This window comes from Cebus imitator, unplaced genomic scaffold (assembly GCF_001604975.1).
Source record: "Cebus imitator isolate Cc_AM_T3 unplaced genomic scaffold, Cebus_imitator-1.0 Scaffold89, whole genome shotgun sequence".
NCBI lineage: Eukaryota > Metazoa > Chordata > Mammalia > Primates > Cebidae > Cebus > Cebus imitator.
This window is the reverse complement of record NW_016107404.1, coordinates 6341171-6369100: the sequence shown is the minus strand read 5'-3', so window position 1 is coordinate 6369100 and position 27930 is coordinate 6341171. Positions and strand designations below refer to the sequence as shown.

At 33.0% G+C, this 27930-nt stretch overlaps 1 protein-coding gene across 4 annotated transcripts in view; it reads right to left on the bottom strand.

The window, feature by feature from the left end:
* ERBB4 (erb-b2 receptor tyrosine kinase 4) overlaps window positions 1-27930 on the bottom strand; it is a 1210589-nt gene that overhangs the window by 283711 nt on the left and 898948 nt on the right. For 2 of the 4 annotated variants that reach the window (XM_017535013.2, XM_017535015.2), the window contains exons 15-16: window positions 23960-24114; window positions 16667-16711 (exon numbers count right to left, since the gene is read on the bottom strand). In XM_017535013.2, the coding sequence (XP_017390502.1) occupies window positions 16667-16711; window positions 23960-24114 (200 nt within the window). Of the gene's footprint in view, window positions 1-16470; window positions 16546-16666; window positions 16712-23959; window positions 24115-27930 lie in introns of all 4 variants that reach the window. The other 2 variants (XM_017535010.2, XM_017535014.2) reach the window with 1 other exon arrangement.

Here is a 27930-nt window from a genome sequence, read left to right as displayed (position 1 = left end):
CATGAAAAGAAGCACTAAATAATGTTACGTAGATAAACAACTGAATGAAAGTTTACTTCCATAAATATTTACAAACCTTTTATCTGAAATCAACCCTCAAAGCACACATATCCTATGACAATCTCAGAACTTGCTATATATGTTTTTAAACTTAACAAAAGCCTAATTCTAAAATATCTTTAATGGAAAGAAAATGAGAAGAGCTATTTATGTAAGGCTTCTATGAACTGAAGCTGATATGTGTTTAACATTTGCTTATTCCTGATTTCATAGTAATTGGTAAAACAATATTTTCTCCTAAAAGCAGTGAAACTAACTAATATTATTTTTCTTTGCCTGTCTTAGTTTAGTTTATCCCTCCACCTCACCACATTGTGTCCAAGTCCCAGGTTGCCTAAAGCAACAGTTGTTTCTACTCCCTTGCTTCCTAACACATTCCAATTTAGTGATTTTTAAAATGTTAAGTAACAAATTCCTCAGTCTCTCTGCGTCTTGTTGTAAACATACAACAAAACACTTGCCGATGAAATGAAAGCAAAAGTTGTCCATAGGGAATTCTGGGAAAGAACAGGTAGAGTTGATGAAGCCTATCCTTCTACTTCTGTCCTTGTATATACTGTTTAGAGATGCAGCACCCAGTGTACTATCAAAACAGAAAGATAAGAAAATGATATAGGTTCTGGTCCTGATGTTACTGATCCATCAGTAACAGCTACACCATTTCTGGACTACAGTTACGAAATAGAAGAACACATAATACAACCGGGTGAAGCCATTCCTTTTTTTTTTTTTTTACTTGTAGCCAAGGAAAATACTAACCGAAAAGTTAGTATGAAAAGTGATTATGTCTAAATTTTTCACTTTTCCCTTTTTTCTTTCACTTTAACTGTCAAATGCATCATCTCAAGATAATTGAATTTTTTAAAAACATAAATGTAGTCAATGGCCCTTCCATTTCTTATTAACACTTACTATATCTGGTGCTTCTATTAAGTCTGCTTCATCCTCTCACTCTCCTGGTCATTGACTAGGCTTCACATGTAACAGACTTTTCTGAACTCCTACATTGGAGGGGGACAGAGGTTGGAGGCAGTGCCCCATACAAAATTTATAAATAACACTAAATGAAAGCTTGTAGAGCTTTCTTAAGGATGCTGTCTCTGAATTGTGGAATTTAAATATGCAGTAATACACAGGATATTAATTGTCATCCATTTTCAAGTAGTGATAAAATTCAAAAGTAGAACATGTTTCCTGAACTTACTCGCCTCAAGCAAATATGTACTGGACAAACAATAAAGAAAATAAGAAGAAATGCAGGTCTTTATTAGCATTGGATTTAGCAAAACACGAATATCTAAGTTTCCTAATTTCTGGATCTATAGCAGATTGGAAGTAACCCAAGGAAAATGAGAGGGTGAAACTGTTTCTGTCTCCACAGTGGACTTGGCGAAAAGACAAACCCTCTTTTCACAGAAGTTTTTGGTCATTACACCCCACTTTAAATAACATATAATTGATTAGTTTTTATATTCTAAGAGGAGGTTTATTGTTACTGAATTTGCAAAAACACATTTTAGAGCATTTAATAACAATGTTTAGTAATATAACTCCTTTCTAAACTTATATAAACACCCAACCCCTAATTAGAACACATTTCTAATTATGGGGAAACCCTTTTTTTTCAAAAGCTATTGCCTAGATGAGGTTATGATTCGGCAGATGCTCAGAATACAGATTTGCAGCCTCCAGATAATGTAAGAGAAAAAAAAAAATCAAACCTAAGCCATTTCAAACTACATTGAAATAATATAATACCAAGACAACTTTATACTTTGCCTGAAACCATTTCATTTACATAAAAAAGAAATCATTACTACTATGGAAAAACCCACATCTACATGAAACATTCTCTTCCAAGCTAGAATATTAATTTTCCAATCTGTTCTTTATCTATTTTTTATTATTAAAATTGTGTATACTATTAACAATCAGCCATATGCAATGCTATGTATTGTTTAGGGACAAATAACAGGAGATCTTTTAAAACCTCTTTGTTTTGTAAACGGTCGTAAGGAAATAATCTAAAAGTAATTTGGAAGAAACATAGTACTTCTCTTTTAAATTTCCTAAATGAAGCACATCTATAAACTTTCTGCTTTTCAGTCTTTTAAGCTTTCAGATTACACATCTTTATTTTTCCATTTAGAATATTATCTAAGCAATGACTTATCTTTACTTATAATCATGCCAATTGAGTTTAAGCACAATCTAAGTTTTTCTTAGAGCCAAGGGGAGGAGAGTATGAGACAGCAGTTACTGGGCCCTAAATTCACCCTCTAGCACTAAGTTAGTTGCTGGAAAACAGTCTCATCTCTTCTTGAGTACTTATTGGGATCACTAAGTATGTTAGTATTTAGCTATTTGCAAACAGTCAAAAACAAACAAACCAATCTAAAGAACAAAAGAGTAAATTTAAGATGATATCCAATGGGCACTATCTCATAAAATTCATGCCAGTTATCCTTTATTATCAAGTAATGATGTTTGTAGTAATTCAAAGAGAAAAAGAGAAACAGAAAAAGAGAGAGAGAGAAGCCCTCACAATCTATTCTTGGTGTTTTATAAAAGGATTAGGCATTGCTATGACTATTGTTCTGTAAATATAATACTATTTATAATAATTATTCTGTTAATATATTTAATAATTTCAAAACTCTAAGGATCAAAGTCATTCTGTAAATTGTTTCTATATATATATATATATATATATATATATACATACATATACTTATTTCTCCATAAAAATAAATGATGTTGAAATATTACAGATACATATGTATAACTGACCATCTAGGATTACTTGAAACCAATTAATAAATCAACAGACTTTGAAAAAGTTAATTAAACTTCTTTATCAATCAAGAGCTCTGTATAATATGATTAATGGCACCATAAATGAAACTATAAACTCATTAGAAGAAATTTCTAAATTATGCAGTCTTTGGCAACTTTCTGTGAAAAATTTGCAGTAATACTTTGATGGGACCTGTCTAAGTTTAGATACATATGAAAGATAATAATCTGTTATAAATTTATGTATTTTATAATGACAAGATAATTCAAATGTTTTTTAACTCAGGTAACTTCTGTAATATTTAATGTGTTTTCTATTTGACTTTTTGAATAACAATTCACAAATATGAAAAAGAAATGTGAATATTTTCATGTATTTTAATTAATCCCTAGGTAAACATACTTTGTAATGCCAGATACACACACAAGCATATGTTATTTATTTTATAATCTGTAAAAGGCATAAAAGTAGGAATAGCCTATCTTTCAACAGGGAGTTGGTGGTAACTTGATATTAGAGAACACTAGGCAATCTTAAAAAGGGGTTATGTCTATTGATCTGGAAGGCTATCCATAAATTACTATTAAGTGAGTAAAGAAAGTTGCTAAATAATGTGTAGAGTATGCACCCTTATCTGTAAACAAAAGCTCTTATTATTATACATATGTATTAGTATGTAGAGAAATGTGTGGAAGAACTAATACTCAGACATAATATACATCTATGTTTAGTACACTGTGCATATTTTAGTTTTATAATTTAAAATTTTATTTGAAAATATATTTTAAAAAAGAACCTTAAAAAAACAGGAAGAGGGAAAAAAGAAAAATATCTAAAATATGATGAGCTGGTGAGCTTTAACCATCAGTATGACAATTTCCACACTTACTTGCTTTGGATTTAAAAGAAAGGCATATGGGACAAATTGCTAAGACCAGAACGATTGCTTGAAGATAAAGTTAGTTACATAAGTACAATCAGAAGGCAAAGAAATTGATTTATAAGGGAATTCCATCATGATTTCTTATTTGAAAGCCTATAAAAACTACTAGTAATCTGTACATGAACAATTGCACAATTGCTGATATTTGTAGTAATGATGTAATTGGAGTAGTTGTTATATATCAGCATTTTGCAATTAACGATACAGGTATTGAAATTTGTTAATGTCTCAGAATACATACACAATACTGTTAGATTCTGATTATGTATTTAGCAGTCTTCTAATTTAATGAGTCTAGAGTCACTGAGAGCAAACCGCAGCCTGTTATTTTTCCACGCAAAAGTAAAATAGGGTGACCTTCAAGTTAGAGACATGTAAAGCAACACATTGCAAATTATTGGTGATTTGTGGATTAATGTCAGAATATTTTAAATGCATAAAATTAGCCTGGTTTATATTTGAATTTAATATTCCAGACTATCTCTCTCCTCATACATGTACACCTCTTCCCTTTTGGCAAGATTATTTCATCTACAAACTCAAAGAAAATTTAGAATTTTACATAAACTCTTCAACCTTTTCTTACGAAAGTTATAGGTTTATCTGTATCTATCTCTATTCTCTAATTACTTTCTCTTGATAAAATGATGGAGGAGGAAGTCTTCTTCTTCTCTAAGACTAATCCTTTCATATTTTCTTTGCCTTCATATTTTAATTCTTCTTTTTTTTTTTTTTAGGAAATTGCTACAATTAATAATCCCTTCTCTCTCCTGTATCTCCAGTCTTTCACATTCTATAAACTCTTCCAAAACAGACTCAAAATTTCACCCATTCTCAAAATAGCTTTCTCTTGATAGTATTCCCTTTCCAACTATTACCCAATCTTTCCCTCTTCTCTCTCATCTACATTTCTCAAAAGATATCAACACATGGAGAAACTTCCATGTCTGCAAATTAAATTTCCCATTTAGCATCACTTGAATTTGTCAAAGTCATTGTAAATTCAACACATCCGAAACTAAACACAGGATGACTAATTTAGCACCCTTCTACTCTGACAAATCTCAGTTAATGTTACCCCCCATCCTACTTTGCAAGCCAGAAACCTAGAAAAAATGATTAACAGTCTCTCATCCCAATTCTTTCATATACAGTTAGTTAATCACTAAGTATGGTAATAAATTTTAAGTTCTAAATATTTTTTGAATCTTCCTACTTCTCTCCACTCATTCAAATTTTGGCTTCCCAATTTCCTGACTATGCATTCCAATAGTTTTAGCCAGCCATTCACGTTGATAATACTAAATATTTATATTATCAGCAACTGATTAAGTTAGAAGGTCAATACTCCCTTCCCACTCACCTAATTTCTGGAGCCATAATTTCTGGGCTTACTCCCTTCTAGAAGGTTTTCTTCACTTGGCTTCTAGGGCTTCACCTTACCTGATTTCCTCCTACCTCCATCAATTCTGTCTCAATTTCCTTTGCTATACTATACCTTTCTCTTCTGTTCTGTTCTTATTACGGAGTTTTCTAAGGCTTGTGCAGTTTTCCATCTACACATTCTACATGTGGAATCTCATTTAATGTAATGAATTTAAATATGATTGGTGACCCAGAGTCCTCCCTTGAGCTCCCTTTACATAGGCAAAATCTTCACTCAAATACTAAATAAACATTTCCAATTTATTATAGCCTTAACAGAATTTTTTATTTTCCTCATAAAATTTGTTCCATTTCCTTTTGAGTCTTCTCCATCTCAGTTATGTCATCAATCTTACACAGGTGTCATTTTTGTATTTTTCTTTTCTTACCATGTGTATATCAAACAATCCATTTACAATTTCCCTCATAATAAACAATCGTGCATGTATATAATATAAACTTATGTTAAATAATATTTTCTCTTTCCCTACAGAATGAATTTTATTACATTAGGGAGTATGTTAATTTTTCTCTCTATTCTTTCCTCAGTATCCTAGTTAACATTTGACATATAGTAAATACAACGAATACTTACTGGCTAGATATTGTTAAGTAAAATATATAGGGGAGGGTTTTTGTTTTGTTCTGTTTTCTCCTGTTAAAAACAAATAAAATATGGTATGTTTGACTGTATCAACAGTGAGAAGAATTTTTCTTGTAAGAACTCACTTTTTACTGAAGCAACCAGAGCCAAATGTTATATGATCTAAGATTCTTACCCTGTCACCTAAAATCATTACTATTTCCAATCAATTTTGCCCAATCCCATAAATCTTACAGCATCAGCTAGTGACAAAAAGGGAGTGCCTGCAGAAGTCCAGCACTATATTACCTTTTATTTTAGTATTCATAAAATTTGAATTCTTACTTATACTTTTGATGAGGGAGGTTCGGGATGGTAGCATCAATACAATTAGGGACAGGTGAAAGTTGTTCTCATATGAAACCACAACTTTGTTTTTCAAATCTCTGCAGAATTTTTAAATAACCCCCACTTTATAAAATATTTTTTAAAACAATGCCTATGTTTGTTCATATATGTCTATTAGTCTCTGATGTACTTAGAATATTTTAAAAGTTACATTATTTACAATTATAGGGGTGCATGCTTAGATCATGGAATTTATTGGTCCAGGATAAAATATTCTGTGTGAGGACTGCATTATAAAATCCTATACAGAGGTAGGTTTAATAGGTAAAATTCAAAACTAAGAGAAAGACATTGAGCGATTTTTTTGTGTGTAAATTGCTGAATTGCTCTAAGTATGTTGCATCATTTATGAATGGCAATAGTGAATACTATTTTTATATGCTTGTCATAAATATTAAACATCACAGTATAGTATACCTGAGGATACATATTAGGAATTTTTAGAGAGTGGCTAGAACAAGCTCCTAGCTAAATACAAGATTTAGGAAAAAGTATCAGTACTCTGAGAAAGAAAGAAAAACTGATGTTTTGGTTTTTCCTTTGGTCCTTTCTTTCCTGGTGTGTAGAACAATTTAGCTATTCTCTCCAGGATTTGAACTCTAGGATTTGAGGGTCAGAGATTGAATAAAGGAGTAGCTTTGTAAATATATCTTGCTTTGTTCACAAAAACATGATATGTTTCCCTGAACAAGTAAACTTTTTATGGTAAAAGGTTTTTGCTTTTATTTTATTCTTACTCTACTATAAGTAACTATAATTATTCCATAAATGGCTCAAGCATATGGAACACTTTACTCTGAGCAGAAGAACAGAATGCTATAAAAATTACAATGGCTACAAGCAATCAGAGTTTATTAGAGGTAAGTTTCCCTTTCCTTATCATTCATTCTTTAGTACTGAGTTACTGCAAAATTATAATAAAATTACACCTCTTTGGGTTTAAGGGTAGATGATGGCAGAGAATGAAATCACTGTGAGGGAATTTTGTTGATAAATCAAAGTACTCTTTGTGAATTAGCTCTTGCCTATATACATAGTATAAACAAATAATTGTATGTTTATGAAAAAATTATTAGTTTGGGAATGTGCTGAGGTAATAAAAAAAGACTTGAAGAGAGCAATTTGAGTTAATTTCTACACATCATTTTATGTAACCACATCACAGAAGGGGGTCTCAGTTAATTAGATTCCCTTAGTTAAATAGAAAATATGAAAAAATTACTTACTTAAGATCTAATACAATATATGTCTAAATTATATGGTGAAATAAGTTTGACTCCTTTCTAAATATATGGCAGGCATAAAAACAGAAACTTTGACCTATACTTAAATCTTTTTGCTTAAATATTGCTCATTTATAAAAACTGAAACAATGTTTTAATTAAAATATTGGCTATAAAGCAAATTTAAGAAGATCTATGCAATGTAATTCTAACACTTTGAGTAATTTTCAATTTTAAAAGTAGGCTATATTGGGAATTCGAAATGCAGACTCAAATTATCATAATTTAGTCTCCTCTTATAGTAGTTTATGAGATCTGTGTGCACCTAAATATACAGGTATATGTAATGGGTTCGGGCAAACAGATGTTTTTCCTCAAATCTGTCGAACTCATCCCATCTGTAACCTATTGAAGCTGATAAAATAAACACCCTTCTGTGAATAAAAACATTTCCTCTACGCTTCTCATTTTGTGTAAAACTATTACCAAAATTGAATATTAAATCAAATTTCATGATAACTGGGCTGGGGCAGTGCTGTCCCATAGATATACAATACAAGCTAAATAAGTGATTGAAAATATTCTAGCAGACATATTTAAGAAGATAAAATTAATTATATAAATATATTTATTTACCCAATATCCCCATATTATTAAAATTTCAACCTGTCCTTGATATAACACATTATTAATAAGATATTTTACACTCCCTTTTTAATACTAGTCTTCACAATCCAGTGTACTTTTTACAATTATAGTGAATCTCAGTTTGGTTTAACTGCATTGAAAGTGCTTAATGGCCATATGTGGCTAGTGGTTACCATATTGGACAGTGCAGGTTTAGAGCAATCTTGAGAAAGACTTACAAGTCTGATGACTTAATCAAAAGGCCATAAATTTGATATTAACCAGGAAGTACTTTAATCAGGATTCCGTCTTTGAGGTACTGTTCAACAATGCAGTGAACACTTGGAACTAACATGGACACTGAGACCTTACCTTACAGTATACAAATGTACAAAAAGAACCTTGGTTTTAGTTCCAAGATAATACCTTATCTCTTGTTCTAGGGTCTTTGGGGGCAAGAATATGATAATAAATTATTTGAAGGTAGTTTGACCAGTTGATCTCTCACACATAAAGGTGCCCTTCTATGGCAAAGTTGCATGACACACAGAATAATAATTACATTTCCTGCAGGACAAGAAAAAACAAGAAAGGCACCATTGGAAATCTTTTATGCTCAAGTCCCCAGCGTAGGCAGATGTGCTACACAGAAATTGAAAATGGCTCCCAGGATTATAGCCACTGAAGTATACACATGCCTTTTCCCACTCAGTTACATTCTAACCTAGGGGCTGATGTGAAAGGATTTTGCAGATGTAATTAAGGCCCTACATCTCTTGACCTGAAGAAAGAATGTCAATCAGCAAGGGTCTGACTTAATCCCATGAGCCTTCAAATATGGGTCTATGGGTCAGAGAGCTAAAAACTAGGAGATTCAAAGAATAAGAGGGATCTGATGCATTGTTGCTGGGTTTTGAAGACGGTGGGGGTGAGGTGGGAAGGGGTGGGAAAGGAATACATTACAAGTAATACACAAGGCTGCAAGGGGCTGAACTCAGTCCTGGCCAAGAATCAGCAATGACTTGGGAGCCTCAGTCCTACAACTTCAAAAACTTGGTTCTGCCAACAGCTTGAATGAACTTGGTATTGGACTTCAAGCTCTAAATGAGAACACAAGCCAGACAGCACCTTGATTTCAGCCTGATGAGACGCTAAGGAAAAAGCCCAGTCATGCCATGCCTGTACTTTTACCTATAGAACTGTTTTGTTTTCTTTTAAGCTGCTAAATTTGTAGTAATTTAGTATCACAGGAACTGAAAACTTATATAAAAATTGAGGTATGCCTTCACTTTTTCTAATCACAATGGTTTAGGGTTTTTTTTTAATTACCATTTTAATTATCAAATATATGGTCCAAGTTTATGATGTTTTGAATTTAAAATAGGTTAGTGAGCCAAATGATGGTAAATGTAGATACTACTTCACTATTGTCTTTACACTGATGAAGTTTATTTTAGTCCATTCACAGATAATTATTCTGCCTTTTTTATTAGACAATTATTCTGCCAGTTTTCTATAGAGGACTGAAATCATTTGGCATATAAACTAAGCCTGCTTTTCAGAATTGGTCACTAGGAGTAGGTATAAAATGAAAGATATATGCTATATATGGTAATTCTTTTTTTTTTTTTTTTAGATGGAATCTTGCTCTGTCACCAAGGCTAGAGTACAGTGGCATGATCTCGGCTCACTATAACCTCTGCCCCCCAGGTTGAAACAATTCTCCTGAGTCAGTAGCTAGGATTACAGGCATGTGCCACCATGCCTGGATAATCTTTGTATTTTTAATAGAGACAGCGTTTCACCACATTGGCCAAGCTGGTCTTGAACTCCGGACCTCTGGTGATCTGCTCACCTCGGCCTCCTAAAGTGCTTAGATTATAGGAGTGAGCCACTGCACCTGGCCATATAACTCTTAACATTTTATCCCATATTAATTTGAAGTCATTCAACTAATAACGTTGGGCACTGTCTAGATGAGCAGGCATTGCTTTAGCACTCTTAATACTTTACTGATAACTTTTGCATCAGACTTCAGTAAGGGGTCAGGTTAAGCTTTTTCAGTTGCTATTTTTTTAGCATTAATATACAACTTGTTTAACATATTTGCTTCACAGTCCTTTGGAAAGTATAAGGTTATTTCTCTTTTTTAGTAATTGTCTTGGTTATTTTTTCCTATCTGCTACTTTCCCTCCTCTTTACACACTGTCAAAACATCTCTATATGTACCATCTACAGACATGTTTGTAAAAGGTGTTTCTAATTTTAGTTGATAATAATTTAGATGGCTCTTGGTTGAAAGGGTAATTGTTAGGAATAAAATATTATGAAATAAAATTCAATATTTTTAATCTAAAAATCTCAATAAAAATTTCTGAGTAATACTGATGACATACTGATACCTCTAAATTATATTTTATAAGAAAATAATGCCAGGAGGCAAATCTTGAAATAGCACATACAAAATAATTTTAAAACTGCAAAAATGTCTAAAGAAAGAAAACAAAGCTTCGGGAATATCTTCCTCTCTTTTTGCTTTTAGTTCTAATAATACATCTGATTTTCAGTAGTTAATTTCAATGAAACTTTAGATATTTTTGAGAGGATAGGCTATAGGCAATCCTGACATCTTTCCAAATCGAGAATTGATAAGTACAAAACATCATAATTTCTATACCATAAAAAGGCATTCACAGGAAAGAGTGAAATATAAGAACTGATAATTGCTTACTCTACCCGTTTAATTTTTTGCTTTGACTCTTAACTAGTCTAATCAACATATTTCAAATTTAATAATGCTTTTTCAGACTTTAATAATACTTTTTTAGACTTTCTATTACAATCCTAAAGTCAATGTTCTTAAAAACCTCTTTTAACATTCAATCCTAAGTGCGAATGCTTTTAGTCACATTTTTTACACTCAGTGACTTTGAGTATAATATTAACATTTTAGGGTCTCTAGAAGTTTTAGTAGCAATGGTTGAGCATTTTGTTATCAATGTAAAAACCACTTACACATCCTTGTGATACTAAATACGTCTGTTAAAGCAACCACTTTAACTGTATGAACAGTAATTAACAACTGAGCTGAGATATTTTGTTCTTGCCTTAGAATTCTGTGATAACCTTGGTATTTTATGGGTATTGCAAAGCTGGGACAAAAATCATGTGGAAAAGAAGAGATTCACGTACTCTCCTTCACCTCTTCAAACTCTCTTAGATTCAAAAGTAAATTTAATATACAGAACTTGCTGGACTGAGGATAGACTTATAATAAAACGCTGTGTGCTTTTATTTATTGGACTTAGGGATCATAATACAACTGCCACTCATCTAAGGAAACTATCTATGGATGATTTTGGCCATTCGATTTGGACATAAGTTATGAACTAAGTTCCTCGGGGGCAAAACAAAGAAAAAAAAGGTGCCATTTGGGAAAGTAATGCTAAGAATATCACATCATCTTTCTCATATATCAAACATGGGTCACACTGCTAAAGGATTAAACTGTTATGTGACCTCTTAGTTAATAACCACTATACCATAAAATAAAAGTATGACACAGGCATTAAAATGTGACAGGAATATAAAATGTTTCAAATAGCTGCCCATAGGAGATTTAGATAGTTAAACTGAGTTCACTGACATTATTTTATATTGTGAAACAACTAGAATAACTGAATTGGAGCTAGATAAAAGTAGCTAGATAAAAATGCTTGATATCTGGTTATTTTAATAATTTCTCTCACAAATTTGAAAAGAGTTGTGGACTGCTAACTAACATAAAGAAATGTTTTTCCAATAGAAACTTGACTTATTTAGATTAGCAAATTTAAGCCCTAATAGAATAGGAGACTGAGATTACAAAAAAAAAAAAAAAAAAGTCTCAAAAAAAAAAAAAAAAAAACCCTCCGGATATATATTTGATCAAGAATCTAAAATAGATTAAAATCAAATATTCTATTCCATCAGAATGTATATGAAAATAGTACATGTACAAGCTAAAATAAATAATATGTAGAAAAAATGATTTAAGAAACCTTGCTAAACATATTTTTTATAGGATTCTTGATGGAAATGGAAAACCATTCAGAAAACCAAAGGCCAATATTATTTTTAAGGCACTTAATTCAGATAAGAGAAGTAGGGAGAGGTTCTAAAATATCAAGAATTATTTTCATTATAAACAGCATATTCTAGGAAACTAAAGGTAAAAAAGAAATTCGATTCTATTTTATCCAATCTTCCTGGAAGAAATTCCAGCAACAGCCTGTAATATAAATGGAGTGTGGAAACCAGCTCACAATTGTAGGCCTGGGAAAGAACAACACTGCCTAGAAAATGAAAGTTGATCAAGACTGGAAATATTTTACCCACTTTCATTTAAATCTTCATTTTTTTTTTTTTTCCCTGCTGGTTTAGGAAACAGAATACAGTATAATGGGATGGTAGAGAATGTGAACTCTAAATATTTTGAAATGGCCCCACTGACATGCTTAATATAATTTTCTGTGACTAAAAAACACTAGGCATTTGATGTGGATATTCTGCCAGATAAAATATGATTTAAGAAACTCAAAAAAATTACTTTTATTTGTGGTTTTTGTCCTCCCATTATGTAAGATTCACTTTAATCAATTGACAGATGCTTTAAAAAACGATGATGAAATTTAAAAACAATATTACTAAACTAGTGTCCTGCTGTCACTGAAATGCGCACCCACCTCATCTCAGAGAGGTAAACATTTATTGCAACATTGAAGACCTGAAAAAGCAGATACTTGCTGCTTTCACGTCTTACTCAATCTGCATCCAAAGGTTCCATGATCATACACACTTTTAGAAAGCATCCAGGCTAAATCATTCATGTAAATTGCAAACCCCCTGACAAGCCAATTGATTCTGACAAGTCAATGCAATTAAACAATGGGGTCATGTTGTATTATATTTAAGTTCTAAATAGGCCTTAATTAAAGATATCCAAAGTTTCCTAAAAGGAACAATTAAGCATCACTATGAATTATTTTAAATTATTGTTCTTAGAAGTTTGGTATAACATTGAAATGCTTAAAACCTGAGTAATTTTGATATGTCAGTCCCGTAGTCACTAACCTTCTGCATTAATGCCTTGTTGATATGTAAATTACTAACTTTATGAGGTTTTCAAAGTGATTATTATGCCAATATTTCAACTGGAGTAGTAAGTAACACTAGTGAACATATGCTGTATGCGATTCTTGTGCATTATCTCATTAATCTTCACACCAGTCTTAAGGGTTAAGAATTGCCAGTTTTAAAACTATCATTATAATTCCCATTTTACAGATAAAACAGGGTAGAGCCAATATTTGAACCCAGACATTCAAGAACCTCTGCTCTTTACCTATACTGTGGGCTACAGGTGGCTATTCCTAGGAATGATGGGCTGTTCTTTTTGTATTATAAACAGTGACTGCCCATGGTCGCCTATTTATGATAAAGCTAATCTAAACTAGGTGTTTTAGTCTGAGATTATATGTTATGTCCTGGAAACCAAAGCAGGCAAGAGGATTGAGAATTCCAATAATACTTTTGTTTAACTTTTGAAAATATTAAATCTATAACAAGATACACTATGATCTTGAGTTAAATAACCTAAATTACAAGCATTAAGAACTACAAGTGATCTATCACTGTGGTTTTAGCCTTTTCTCTGACTCTACATATCAGCCAATGACCTACCATAGTTAGTAACAGAGGCCAACATTGTAACCAAGATTCTCAAGGTAAAGAGAGAGAAATGGCCTCCCTTCCTTCAAGGAGCCCATGAAAAAAGCTATAGGTACATATCAAAGCTCCCTGTGTGACTTTAGAGACCTCTCTCCTCCCCCTAGGAAGCATGTTCTCTCATCCCAAAGGTTTGAGAATTTTTGATATATAGAAAGATAATAAATAATAACACTTATTGAATGATTTCTGAGCCAGGCGCTGTTCTAAGAATACATTCAATCTTATAATTTATGAACTATATTAATATTCCCATTTTATACACAAAGAAACTGAGGCACAGATAATTTAAGGAACTTACCCACAGTCACGCATCTAAAAATGGTTGAGCCTGACTCTGAACTCAGAATATCTGATTCTAAAACAGAACACTTAATCACTGTACTATATTATTTCTAACTAGTCCACTGGAATAATTACATAATTATAAGAAAATCATCAAAGCAAATATGAAAAATCTTCAAACTGATAATGCAGTTGCTCTGCCCAGGTCTAAAGAAGGAAAACTTACTTCATAAATATAACAACAATCTAAGATGAACCTTGGCTTATAAAACTGTCCTTTAGGCCTTAGGCACTCTCTCCCTCTATCTGTCTGATTTTTTCATAATTTTACCTTGCTCTAAATAACTATACTAACTAGTCTTGATTGTGTCCAAGTGTCAAAGTGCCACTGTTGTAGAAATCAATTAACTCTAGCACATGCTTTTCTTTTTCAGATTTAATTTTTCTATTCATTAAAAAATGATAAATTAAGATGACATATCATGTATTTATTTTAAAAACATGTAAAGGCAATAACATGAATGAAGAATTCTTCATTCATGTTATTGCTTTTTAGTCATAATTTGGTCATAATTATGACTAAATTCAAAGACAGAGATGAATCTCATGAATATCATATTTCACAAAAGAAGCCAGATGCATAGAACACAAACTGTATGACTAAATTTATATAAAGTGAAAAACCAGGCAATCTGACCTATGGCGTTAGAATTCAGGACAGTGGCTACCCTTGGAATGGGGTACAAGGTAGCTTCTGGGGCTCTATCACCATCTTGTTTCTTGATCTGGTTAATGGCTACAAAAATGTTTTATTTTTTGAAATTCACTGAGATTTACAATTAGGTTTTGTGTACTTTTACACTATGTATACTTCAATACAAGAGTTTACATTAAAAGGCAATAGTTCATCCAAAGTTCCCATTTTGTTAACTTTACAACTTCCGGAACTTCTCACTTCCAGAAGAATATAATTAATTTGTTTCATAAATAAAGCTCAAAATATCTCTACATAAGATGGTAAAATTACCATTTTCTCATCTAGAAAATGTTTTATGAGATATTTTTAAAGTCAGGTTTATTGAGGTATAATTTTATACAGTAAAATGTGCAGTTCTACAATTTTTGATAAGCATACCCTTTTGTACAACCATCACCATGATCAAGATAGAAGAGTAGTTCCATTATCTCCTCAAATTCTCTCTTTCCCTTTTCTAGTCAACATTATCCCCCAGTCTCTAGCCCCTGGCAACATTTCTCTCCTGATAGTTTCACCTTTTCCAGAATGCCATGTGAATGGAGTCATACGGTATGTGGTTTTTAAGTCTGGTTTCTTTCATTTAGTGTAACATATTCGAGATTCATCCATGTTGTTGGGTGTTTCAGCAGTTTGTTCCTTTTTATTATATTGCTGAGTAGTATTACAATATATGGATATGCCCCAACTGAAGAACAATTGAGTAGTTTCCAGTTTTGAGTGATTATGAAAAAGCCACTACAAACATTAATATATAGGTTTTTGTGTAGAAATGAGTCTTATGTTTTGTTTTTTAATTTCAAGTTATACTTTTACCTGCAAAAAATATTTTCTATATTGCTTTTATGTTAATTCTTATAACTGAAGAATATGCCAACCAGTTAAAAATAATCTAAGATCAGAAATTGAATTAAATTAAATAATGAACATTAGCATAGATCAACTTTTGCAAATTCCTTCATTACAAATATTTTTGTAATAATCTACTGAATTAAGAGAAAATATAGTCTATCAAATTTCTATATTAATAACTCAAAATTCTATTTAGACTACAAAAATTAAAAATCGAGGCCGGGTGTGTGGCTCACACCTGTAATCCCAGCACTTTGGAAGGCCAAGGTGGGCAAATCACCTGAGCTCAGGAGTTTGAGACCAGCCTGCCTAACACTGCAAAACCCCATCTCTACTAAAAATACAAAAATTGGCCAGTCATGGTGGTGGAGCCTGTAATCCCAGCTACTTGGTAGGCTGAGGCAGGAGAATTGTTTGAACCCAGGAGGTAGAGGTTGCAGTGAGCCAAGATGGTGCCACTACACTCCAACCTCAGCAACAGAGCAAGGCTCAGTTAAAAAAAAAAAAAATAGTGCCACTAACTTGGACTCTTGTATCACAATGAATGAAGAATAAAGAAGTAAGAAAGTTGGCTTGAGAAAGAAAGTGTTTTATGCCTCTTTTGAAACTTTCTAATTTGATACATTAAATTTATAATATATTTAAACTCATAATATATTATAAACTTTACCCCACTGGTTAGCACTTTTTGTTCATAGTAACTAGGAAAGGATTTGAGCCACAAAATGGAAACATGGTAGATGTTACCTAGCATGTTGTGGTAAAGTGGAATGGCCCGTCCATGGGTAGTAAATGCAGTCATGACTAGTGGGACCGTTACACCTGCAGGCAATTACAGAACAGAAAACATCATTCTCCATCCACAGTGACATGCACACACATGCACCAGTGCTCACACATGGAGCCTTAGAAGAAGAACATGGGAAGCAAGCACACCAAGTACCTATCCATCAGGCCAATGCAGTCTTCAATACTTGAGCCTATGCACCTGCAGAAGATGCAAATTTAAAAAAATACAAGGAGAGAAAAATTAGTCATTTAAAAAATCAGTAAAATAAATATTGATTGTCTTGAATTCTTATAAATAACTATTAGACTATTTTGGAACACAGTGAATTTCAGGCTAGCAAGAAGATTTTTGCTTGATGAATACACAGAAATGAATTGCTGTTACCAACAAACCAGAATGCAAAGAAATGTCCGCAGTAAGAGAAAATTTTACACTGGTTCTATGAATAACTTCCAAACACACAGCTCACTTCGATACTTTCAATTCATATGTGATTACATGTCTTGACAAATAAGTTAATATTTCAATGACTATAATTGTTTTGAAGTTTATGGTTGCTTCTGAAAAGCCTTAAGTTTAAATACAAAAACAAATCAATAAGAAAAACATGAGCAATTCAATATAATATAATATAATATAATATAATATAATAAACTGATGCTCAATACTCATTAAAGATTGATTTTGGCAGAAAATGAGTCAACATTTTTAATGCCATTTTCATGGATACTTTACATAATCACATTATTCTGGTTCTTGGTTGTGTCTTTAAAACATACTTATCTTTAAACATGAATTTATTTAAAAAGCAAATTAACTGGTTTCACCATACTGCAGTTTATCTTGACACTCTCTTTTAAAATAGCAATACCGTAACAGGCAAATAAAAATAGGTTTTTAAACTACCATAATAATGAACTCAAACGATAACAGATAAATAAATACTCTGCAAGGAAATGAATAAATTGAGACCCAGGTAAGTAAAGAATACACTGAGATTAACATTTAAATGGAATTACGTAAGTACACAGAATTTCAATGTACTGTCCTTAGAATTTCATTTTGAACTAATATAGAAGTATTATTTCTATCTTCCAATACACCTGAACTGTTTTTCTTTTCTTTTCTCCCATCAAAGACATATAGAACATTAGCAAGATTCTTCCTACACTTATGTTTTATAAAAGTGCCTTATTTCTCTGGTAATAAAGATTACATATATTTTCAAACTTTTAATTTTCAAATTTGAAAAAGAAGCTGAAGTTAGGATCATAATATAATGATGTAAAAATGTCCCTATGTATAAGGCCAGTTTATCTGTTATATCTTTAAATAACTCTAAATATTGGTGAACTAATATAACATACCCATAATAACAATTAAGTCACTTATTTCTCTGTTATAACATTCCTGCTAGCTGAAAAAGTGGTTCCTTTTTTTTTGTTTTGAGTAGCACAGACAAATTTTAACCTATAGAAATAGAGAAAATACACCTATGTGAAGTCTTTTAAAAAGCATCTAAAAAGAAAAAAAAAAAAACTAGAGTACATAGCATTATATTGGTATTATATATAATCTATAGTCAAAATCATTTCTAAAAATGGAAAATTAACTGCTAAAAAGGCTTCCAGTTTGTCTTACATAGTTTTCTTTTTATTATATTCTAAAGAATTTGCTGTTTCTAAGTTCCTATTCGATCCTCTTGAAAATTATTTTTATATCATATTATCATTTTATAAAATTAAAAGTCTTCTTCTTGCTTCCAAGTGAGAATCTAAAAAGCTATGATTAGTTTGCAATAAATCTTTATAAAAACCCTTGAAAGATCTAAAAAAATTTCAAAAGTGAAATTCAACTTTAGGGAAAAGTGTGAATATGAAAGATTCTCATTCATTAAAAAAAGCCCTGTGTTACAGATCTACTAAGTGTTCCTAGTACTCTAAGAGTTAGAGGGAGAAAAAAATATGAATTAGACATTTTTCTATTCTCAGTGAGCTCTGAATTTAATGAAGGAGACAGGTGCACAAACAGATGTGTATTGAATAATGTGAAAAAAGAAACACGAAAAAGTGGTTCAGGGTAGTGTGGAGGGGGGACACCTAGAGCAACCCAAGAAGGACATGGTAGGAAGCTGAGGTTTAGAGTGCTATGAGCTAGGGTTGGGGTGGTGGTGGTTTCTGCAAGAGCAAAAGCACATGCCTGAAGAAATGTATTGTATATGCAAACAACTGCAAACATTTCTTAGTAGTTGGAGAGCAAAATATGAGGCAATAGACAGGAGAAAAAAGAAGCTAGAATATTAGATGGGAGCCAAATTTGGAGAAAGATTTGCTCAGTAACAATCAATAGAAAATCAGTACAGGGTTTTAAAGAAGTAGTACAGTTGCCAGATTTGTATTTTCAATAAATCTCCTTGCCCTGTGGACACCAGTCAACTGGCACCCAGGCTGACTCCTTTGGCGTAAAGACTATTTTTAGTCCATGTTAGAGATGATGGACTCAACTAGGGAAATGGTAACTGTGATGAAGGCAGAGGAACAGATTCAAGAAATATCTTAAAAGATAGAGGGAATACAAAAGGGAAGGTGATCCTTGATTCGATAAAAGTGAAAAGATCAATGGATCTTTAAGAAGATTTACATTCTAGCTTTGATAATAGTGGTACCATCATTGAAAGAACCCAAGAGGAAGAATATGTTTCTTCCTGTATGTGTTACGGGATGAGGGGTTGATAATTTCTGTTTTGTGTATGTAGAGTTTAGTATGGTTGTCCTAGGTATAAATGTTTATCATAGGTATAAATGTTTATCAGCAGTTGGAAAGATGAGTGGCTAAGGGGGAAAGAACCATGAGTATAATGATCAGTTTTGAAATAGCATGTAGGAGAAAGTTGAGACCATGTAAGTGAATAGATGGCTAAAGGAGACATAAAAAAAGAAAAGCAGAGGCTGAAGATGGAAACCCAAGGAACCCCAACAGCATATAACATGAGTTCTTTGTGTCAGAAGCATGGGAAAATATAATTGAAAATTGAATAAAACCAATTAACTGTAGTCTCAAGAAAGTCAAATCAGAAAAGAACTTTAAGAAAAAGGGGGTGATCATCAGTGTGAAATGCAGAGAAGTCTGGTAAAATAACTCTTAAGAGAATTTTAATTGTCATTGTCCTGGTCGCAAGAATGTAGGTTTTTATGAGTTGAGAAGCAAATTGGAAATAGAAAAATAGAGGCAGAGAGAAATGGGGGGTGGGGAGGGACTGAAGAAGCAGGACTTAGGATCAAGAAAAGTTGTTGAAGGGATTTCGTAGGATATTTGAGATTTAAGCCTATTTTTAAACTGAGGATGAAAGACAAAGAAAGATAAGAATATGACTGAAGTGCATCACCTTTTCTAAACACAAGCCGCTGAAAACTAAATAATGTATATTGTTTTTCAACTCTTTGTATTTTCTGTAAGCAACTAATTAGTACATGCCATTTTCATCCATTCAGCAAGATAATAAAACAACAGAGATACTAAACTTTTTAAGAGCCCAAATCACAAAGTAATAACTGAATCAAAATCTAGAATAATAGAACTCTAAAAATAAGTGTTTCAAAGTAGAATACTTACAGGCAGATCAGAAAAATAAAACACAACATGTGTGACAATTTCTAAAACAATATCTAAAGTTCTGAATATTAAACCTATGTTGGTATATAATGACGTATAAGTTCCTTGATGTACTCCTAACCAACATAGTTTAGATGATTAAATCTTTAAATTTTGAAATAAAAATACAGGAAATTTTAAAAAATTGTTCATTAAAAGATTATAGACAATACTTCTACAAGTAGCCCTTCTTTCCATCTCTTCGTCAATAAAAAATCTTTTGTTATATAAGTTTAAGAATATTTTTTAAATTGATAAAAAAAAAGGATTGAGGTACATGTGAAATTTAATAATATGAAATCACTATTCTAATATCAACAAAAACATGCAATGAGATTTTTTCAAAAGATGCCCATGAAATAACATTTCGTTACAAGTCTAAAATGCAGGTTTAGTTTGATACAAAACCAAAATTAAACTGACAATAAATTTGCACATACTCAAGTGATGTTAGTGAGGAAACAATCATCTTTGCCCTCATCATAATTTAATTACTTTAGTTTATAAATCTTTAAAAAATTTTTCTATCTTGCTAATTTCAAATCTGAGCATCACTCTTAAGTTTTATTGCTCATCATTTCAAAATACTGTGGAGCACGGTCTAATGTCTAACAAAGGATATAAATTAGAGAATATACATTCACTGGACTGTGAGTTCATAGAGGTCAGGAGTTGTGTCTTGCTCATTTCTGAATTTTCCTATCACTGTATGTGATGCAGAGCAGATATCCAATATAACAAAGTTGAAGAATGAATAAAATGAGGAAAGGCTGTTAAAATAAAAATTCTCTAGTTAGGGTAAGAAGAGACAATCTTGTTGTTTCCATGGGTATTAGTGAAAATCTTCTGATAAGAGCTAAATGAATGACCTATTTTAAAAGTGTTAGATAACTTGTTAGAGCCATTATATTTAATGTACTCTTAGAGTGGTAAAAGTGCTTTTAAAGTATGACACAGATAACTTTATTTTCAGAAAAAATCATTAAACAGTATTCAAAGTCAGAACTTTACTTCTAAAATATGTGATTTGAAAGACTATTTCCATTAACCTGGTTCTTGAATTATCTGACATCATATAGGCATATAAAAGAAAAGCTGCTTTCCAAAGTGGAACTGGCCTGCTGAGCTCACTTACTGATAAGTTGATTATTACCTGTGTTTAGGAATAAAAATAGTCACTTGTTCCATCATCCCCACTGCTCCTGTGGTTTTCCTAGGAAAATATCATTATCTCTATGTGCTCAATTTGGAAAAAAGGGATTGACTGCACAGAACACCTTATTGCTTCAGTAAAAGGTCTCAAAGTACAAGGGTTGCACTGTAGTAGAGTATATATGAGGATTTAGGAATTTAGGAATCACATCCTTGGGAAATTTCTGGGACTAGAATACTCTGGGACTGGAACCACAGCATTTTAATGAAGTGAATGAATCTGGACAATATAGAAGGTATTTTAAAAACAAGATGGGCCGGACGCAGTGGCCAACACCTGCAATCCCAGCACTTTGGGAGGCCAAAGGGGATGATCACGAGGTCAAGAGATTGAGATCATCCTGGCCAACATAGTAAAACCCCACCTCTACTAAAAATACAAAAAATAGCTGGGCGTGGTGGCATTAGCCTGTAGTCACAGCTACTCGGGAGGCTGAGGCAGGATAATCGCTTGAACCCAGTAGGTAGAGGTTGTAGTGAGTCAAGATCACACCTCTGCACTCCAGCATGGGGACAGAGCGAGACTGTATCTCAGAACAAAAACGAAAACAGGATGGCAGAAATTTAAATGAAAACAGAGACAAAAATCCTTCAGGATTAAGTCAGTCATTAGAGAATGCATTTACCTTGGAAGATGCCAGGGAGCACAATACTCAAGTTCTGTCTCAACTTAATTCTGCAGCTGCAAATTGTTAAAGTCGTTTTTTTTCTATTCACTTGGAGTTCCCAAATGCTCTAGTGAGATTTGCTCCCCATTACACCTTCATCCTTCCTTTTGACTGAAATCCAGATTTTGTTACTACCATATATTAATCTCTTTTCATTGCCTCTTAGTTCTACTTCTCCCCACTATATATGTTTATTATTTTTATATAATAATGATTTAAAAGGGCAGAGAGGAAGACACACCAGCCACGTATCCAGACTATGGCTCTGTGATCTCACTTTCATTTCCCTAATGGCTTCATTGTAATTAGATTTGCAAAAACAGCAAAAGGTCTCATTTTGAATGGCAACAGCTGTTGACATCGACATTATATTGAATAATTTACTGGTTTAATTTTAGCTGCAAAACAATAAAACTCTCTTGTGGATGATTTTAGCAGGCAAAGTTTTCTCTGTCTGGTGCTGACTCTTTCTTCTGCTCCAGCAGGACCAGTTGTTTTTTTGTGAAACACTCTTAACTCAAGTGTGCCAAAAACTCACAAGGATAGCAGTTTATTACCTCTAGTTTCTTTGAAGCAAAGTGTCTATGTGACTATTTCAGTACCTTAAACGTATACGTGCTTATATATGAACCAATGAGTTGGCAGCTACCTCTTCCAAGCTGAATTTGAATTTGAATGGGATAATATTACTTTACCTTTCCAGGATCTGCCACTTCACAGAGTGAATTAAGCTTATTTCTTGACCTGCAGGAAATTGTAGCAGCATCTGCAAATTGATGTTTTCTTGGCAAGATATGATGTCGCTTGCTTAACTTCTTCAGTATCCCCTAACTGCTAGTCCTTAATCTGGCAGAAAATCTCTTTATGGAATCTCACACTTTCCTGCCAGATAAAAAGTACCCAAGCTGATTCTCAACTACAAGTTTGTGTGTGTGTGTGTGTGTGTGTGTGTGTGTGAGTGTGTGTGTGTGTGTGTGTGTGTGTGTGTGTGTGTGTGTGTGTGCGCGCGCGCATGCGCGCGCGCACATGTCTATGAGCATTCACAATGGAGAAAAGGCTTTATGGACAGAAGGAGGATAGCAAACGTAACACTGCTTTCAATTACAAATTATTCACCTTCTGGAGGAATAAAAAAGAAAAATCCTTACTAAGATTTGTTGTTGGAATTTGTTAGATGAGTGACATTATTTCTTTTACAGCTCAGTGCTTTTCTTCTTTCTGTGATGTGTCTTTGTTATTCAACTGTTATCAATATCAAAGGTAACCTAATTATTATTCATTGCAAAATGCATTTTTTGAAAAACAGAAAAATGTTTACCAAGCTTTAGATTGTCACATATCAACGAATTTCAAGACTATAGGATTACCTGTTACAAGGTTACTTTCACAAAATGTATTTCTTTAAATATACGTATCACTAGGTTCCCTTTCTTCCTGCCATTGTTACTTTGTTCATATGTTTTTGAAGGAGTAATTTAAGGTAGTATATATCAAAGAGAAATATCCTCACCTTAAGCTGATGTCACAACAAAAAAAAACAGAAATAGAAGCCTTCTGTTAAAGATTTTATAAACACAAACCTCAAAGCATGGTTACTGTCATTTTTTTTTTGAGATTTTGAATCTCCAATATAATTTGGAAGAGTTTCTAAAATGCATCCAAGGTATACTTGACACTAGCTTCACGAAAGTGTTGATAGAATGGTTATAGGCAAAAGCTAAGCAGAAATATTGAGGAGTGTACAAAGTTGATTCATTAAAACATTCTCTTAGTATTTCTCTTAAAATCAGCATTTTATATATAAGGCTTAGTAGAGTTCTAGGAGACTGTTATACATTTCAGAAACTATACCAGGGATAAGAATACCTGTGGATAACACATACCAGGTAAGTCCCTGGCCAGCAAGGATGCTTACCCTTGCGTGCAGTTTGGATGGCATGGGTGGCACTCCCGATCTGGATCAGCATACTTGAAAATGAAACTGTTTGCCCCCTGTAAGCCATCTGGACATTTTTCCACACAGTTTGGGCCATCTTTAAAATGAGAGCACTTTGTACAGTTGTCAGGACCCTTAAATGTGAAGAAGAAAAAAAAAAGAAGAAGAAAGAAAAGTGGGTGTCATTTCCTCTGGAATGTATTCACATGGTTTAGTTACTGAGAATTCAGTAGGTGGCAAATCTTCCTCTAAGAGAATTGGAGAACATTTTCAGCAGTACAAATGTGGATGTAATTTTTGTAGTACAAACAGCACAAAGAAGATCCTTCAAGTTCAGTTTTGATATCCTGTATGTGTGAAAACACTATAATAATATATTTGTTCTTGAAATATTTTCCTTTTCGACATAAGCAGTTCCTGGGCCAACTGATTTTCATGTCATGACTTTAATGTGAGTTAATTTAACCAGCATAATTATCCAATGACTTTTTCAAAAGAATGTCAGTATTTTCTTTTTGTGATTTAATTCTGGCAATATTATAGTGCCACAATTTTTAGTAAAACACATTTTCCCTGGAGGTATTTCATCACCATCACTGGGAATATATGAATGCTCTTACTAAATAGTTAATGAGAAAAAGGATATAACAAAAATTAACTAAAACTGAATTTCATATAAGAGTAGGGTGTAAACTTTCCTTTGTTGTACAATGACTTTATTTATAAAATGAATTTTAAAATTTGTTATAGCATTATCAGGAATTAGGCAGCTCAGGTGAATAAAAATAATTCCTAGATTATTATTTGTGTCATACCCACTTGTAAAAGCTAAAAGTAATGTTATGTCTTTTTATGGGGATTTTAGTAAATCACAGAACAATACTGAAAGCCATATAAATGCACATTTTGATGAGCAAAATAGACCATAATAATATAGCAAATACATACAAACAAAGTCTCCATGGAGAAATCTATTCAAGGATAAAGATAATATAAATATGAGTGTAATAAATGTAAATAAAACATACTCTATATACTTATGTTTATAATATATATTAATTTTCTAATATATAGGATGTTAAGAAATAATATGAAAATATATCTAAAAGTCATGACAAAATTAAGATGTTAAAACTAAAACATATATGAATTTTACAGAATACAAGCTGATTTGGATCTGGTACAGTGGACAGTAAGCATACTAGAAATAGGTATATCCTCAGAGCAAAGAAAATTTAGAACACTTTGATGAATGCCATCTTTCTTAAAAGACATCCCCAAAGTTTTCACACATTCAGCTGTTGTGAACATCAGCTACTTGAAATGTACTTTGACATCTCCTTTTTGGACACCTATTGTCTTAAAATTCCTCTCCTCTTTGACTGCTCCCCTTTGGAACATCTTCCCCTGACCCATTTCTCCCTAAGATCTAGCTATGTACACAGAGTTCAATAATGATTACAGTTCACAATGAAGACAACTTAAATAAATAAGGTAGAGTAAGTATGCAGAGAGACAATTATATCACATTTATAGTTATAAACAATGAGAAAGTCAGGAGTTAACACTAAATTACACAGAACTGTGTATTTGGTAGGGACTGTAAAGAAAATATGAGTACCTTATAGTCTAAAACAGAGTGTCCAGTGGTTTGGCTTCCCTGGGCCACATTGAAGAAGAATTGTCTTGGGCCACACAAAAAATACTAAAGCTAATGATAGCTGATGGCTGATGAGCAAAAACAAACAAACAAAAAAACAACTCATAATGTTTTGAGAAAGTTTGTGAATTTGTGGTGAGCCACATTCAAAGCTGTCCTGGGCTGCATGTGCCCACAGGCTAAACGTCGGGCAAGCTTGTCCTCCGCAAATGTTAATCCAAGAGCAGACAGATATTACAAATTGGTTATTTAAGGCATCAGGAAATCAAGAAATACGATATTTTAAAATTTTAAAATGGAGGTGTGTGAATGGAAAATAGTAGTGTAAAGAAGAAAAAGTAATCAGGAAGAGGTTTCTGGAAATTCTGAGACTGGTGTGGTTCAATCAAGCACTGTCTATTTCACTATTTTGATGTGAGGCTCAGAGCTTGAAAAAAAAAAGCCTATGAAACCTGATACTTATTCTATATGAGGAATCTGCTAATGGTAACTTCTTATTTCTTCCAAAAAAGAATACTTCACATGCTTCCAATTTTAACACTTGCTCATGGGTACTTAGGCATGTAATAATGTCTATTACACAGAATCACTTACTGTGCAAGTATGCTCAGTACCATGACTTATTGTACAAGACAAGAGACATGCTGATGTCTTCTTGTAGCATACAGAATAAAACTATGAGTAAATCAGGCAGTTAGAGTCTGAGCTAAGAATTAGGAATTATTCTTCTAAGTAATGTAAATGTATTTTTCTTATAAATGTAAAATCATGTCCAAGTGAAGTCAAAAGGTATAAAGTCATGAAAGTAAAATCAAGTTCTGATTTTATCTTTAAGTATACTGTAGTAAGATAATTTACTTTTTGTTTTTTGTTTTTTAAGCATCTTTTAACTATAGTCATGTGACACTTAATGATAGGGATATATTCTGAGCAATGCATCACTAGGTGATTTCATCATTGCGTGGATACCACATAGTGTACCTACACAAACCTATATGGTGTAGCCTACTGCACTCCAAGGCCTTATGGTATAGCCTTTTGCTCCTAGGATATAAACATGCACAACATGTCACTGTACTGAATATTGTAGGTGACAGTAATACAATAATAAGCATGTGTATATCTAAACATATCTAAATATAGAAAGGGTACAGGAAAGGCATGACACTATAATTATATGGGAACACCATTGTATCTGTGGTCCATCACTAACTGAAATGTCGTTTTAAAGTGCATGACTGTAATTGATTGTATTATCATGACAGAAAACCTAATGTCTTAGGCAGACATGACTAAAAACATCCTGGCAAATCTCAGAAAAAGAAACGTACTGATTTTCCATCTCATTTCCATAATAAAGAGACTTTAAAAATGCCTGTGCCTAATGTTTACTCTTCTCTCATTATATTCCCAAAGGCCTTAAGAACCTCAGTGCAATAAATGCATTGATCAATGTGATAATAGAAAATGAAGGTCAAGGCAACATTCCTTCTTATCCCTAATTCTAAGCTACCTCTGAATTCAATAATCTAGGCAGACAATTAAAGGATAGACTGACTCCTTGTAGAAGTACCACTTTTTTTTTTTTTTTTTTTTTTTTTTTCTGAGTGACCACTGATGTTTTCCTCTGGTAGCTACTGGAAAAGACAAGGTTATTATTCACCAGTAGCCAATTACCTTCTGCTTCCAGTCACAAGAGAAGACTATAATTCTCCTCCCACAAGAGATAAGGTATGGCTTAATTTGGACAATGAAATATAATTAGAGGTGCTCATGAGATAACCAGTGCTTAACTCTCCAGCCTTCTCTTTCCGCTGCCATGACTCACAGACCTCATGGAGAAGTACAAGTGCCATAAATTAAAAGCATCCCAGAATGTTGGGCCATAACAGAATGGGGAGCTGCCTTAGAACATTTCCCAGATTTCCAGCGTACTTTACAAGGTGGCCGGGCATGGTGGCTCACGCCTTTATTCCCAGCACTTTGGGAGGCCTAGGTGGGCAGATGACTTGAGGCCAGCAGTTCAAGATCAGCCTGGGCAACAGGGTGAAACCCCCTCTCTACAAAAAACACAGAAATTAGCCAGGCATGGTGGCACATGTCTGTAAACCCAGCTACTCAGGAGACTGAGGCACAAGACTCACTTAAGCCCAGGAAACAAAGGTTGCAGTGAGCTCAGATCACACCACCACACTGCAGCCTGGGCGACAGGCTCTGAAAAAAGGAAAGGAAAGGAGAGGAGAGGGGAGGGGAGGAGAGGGAAGGTGAGGAGAGGGGAGGGAAGGAGAGG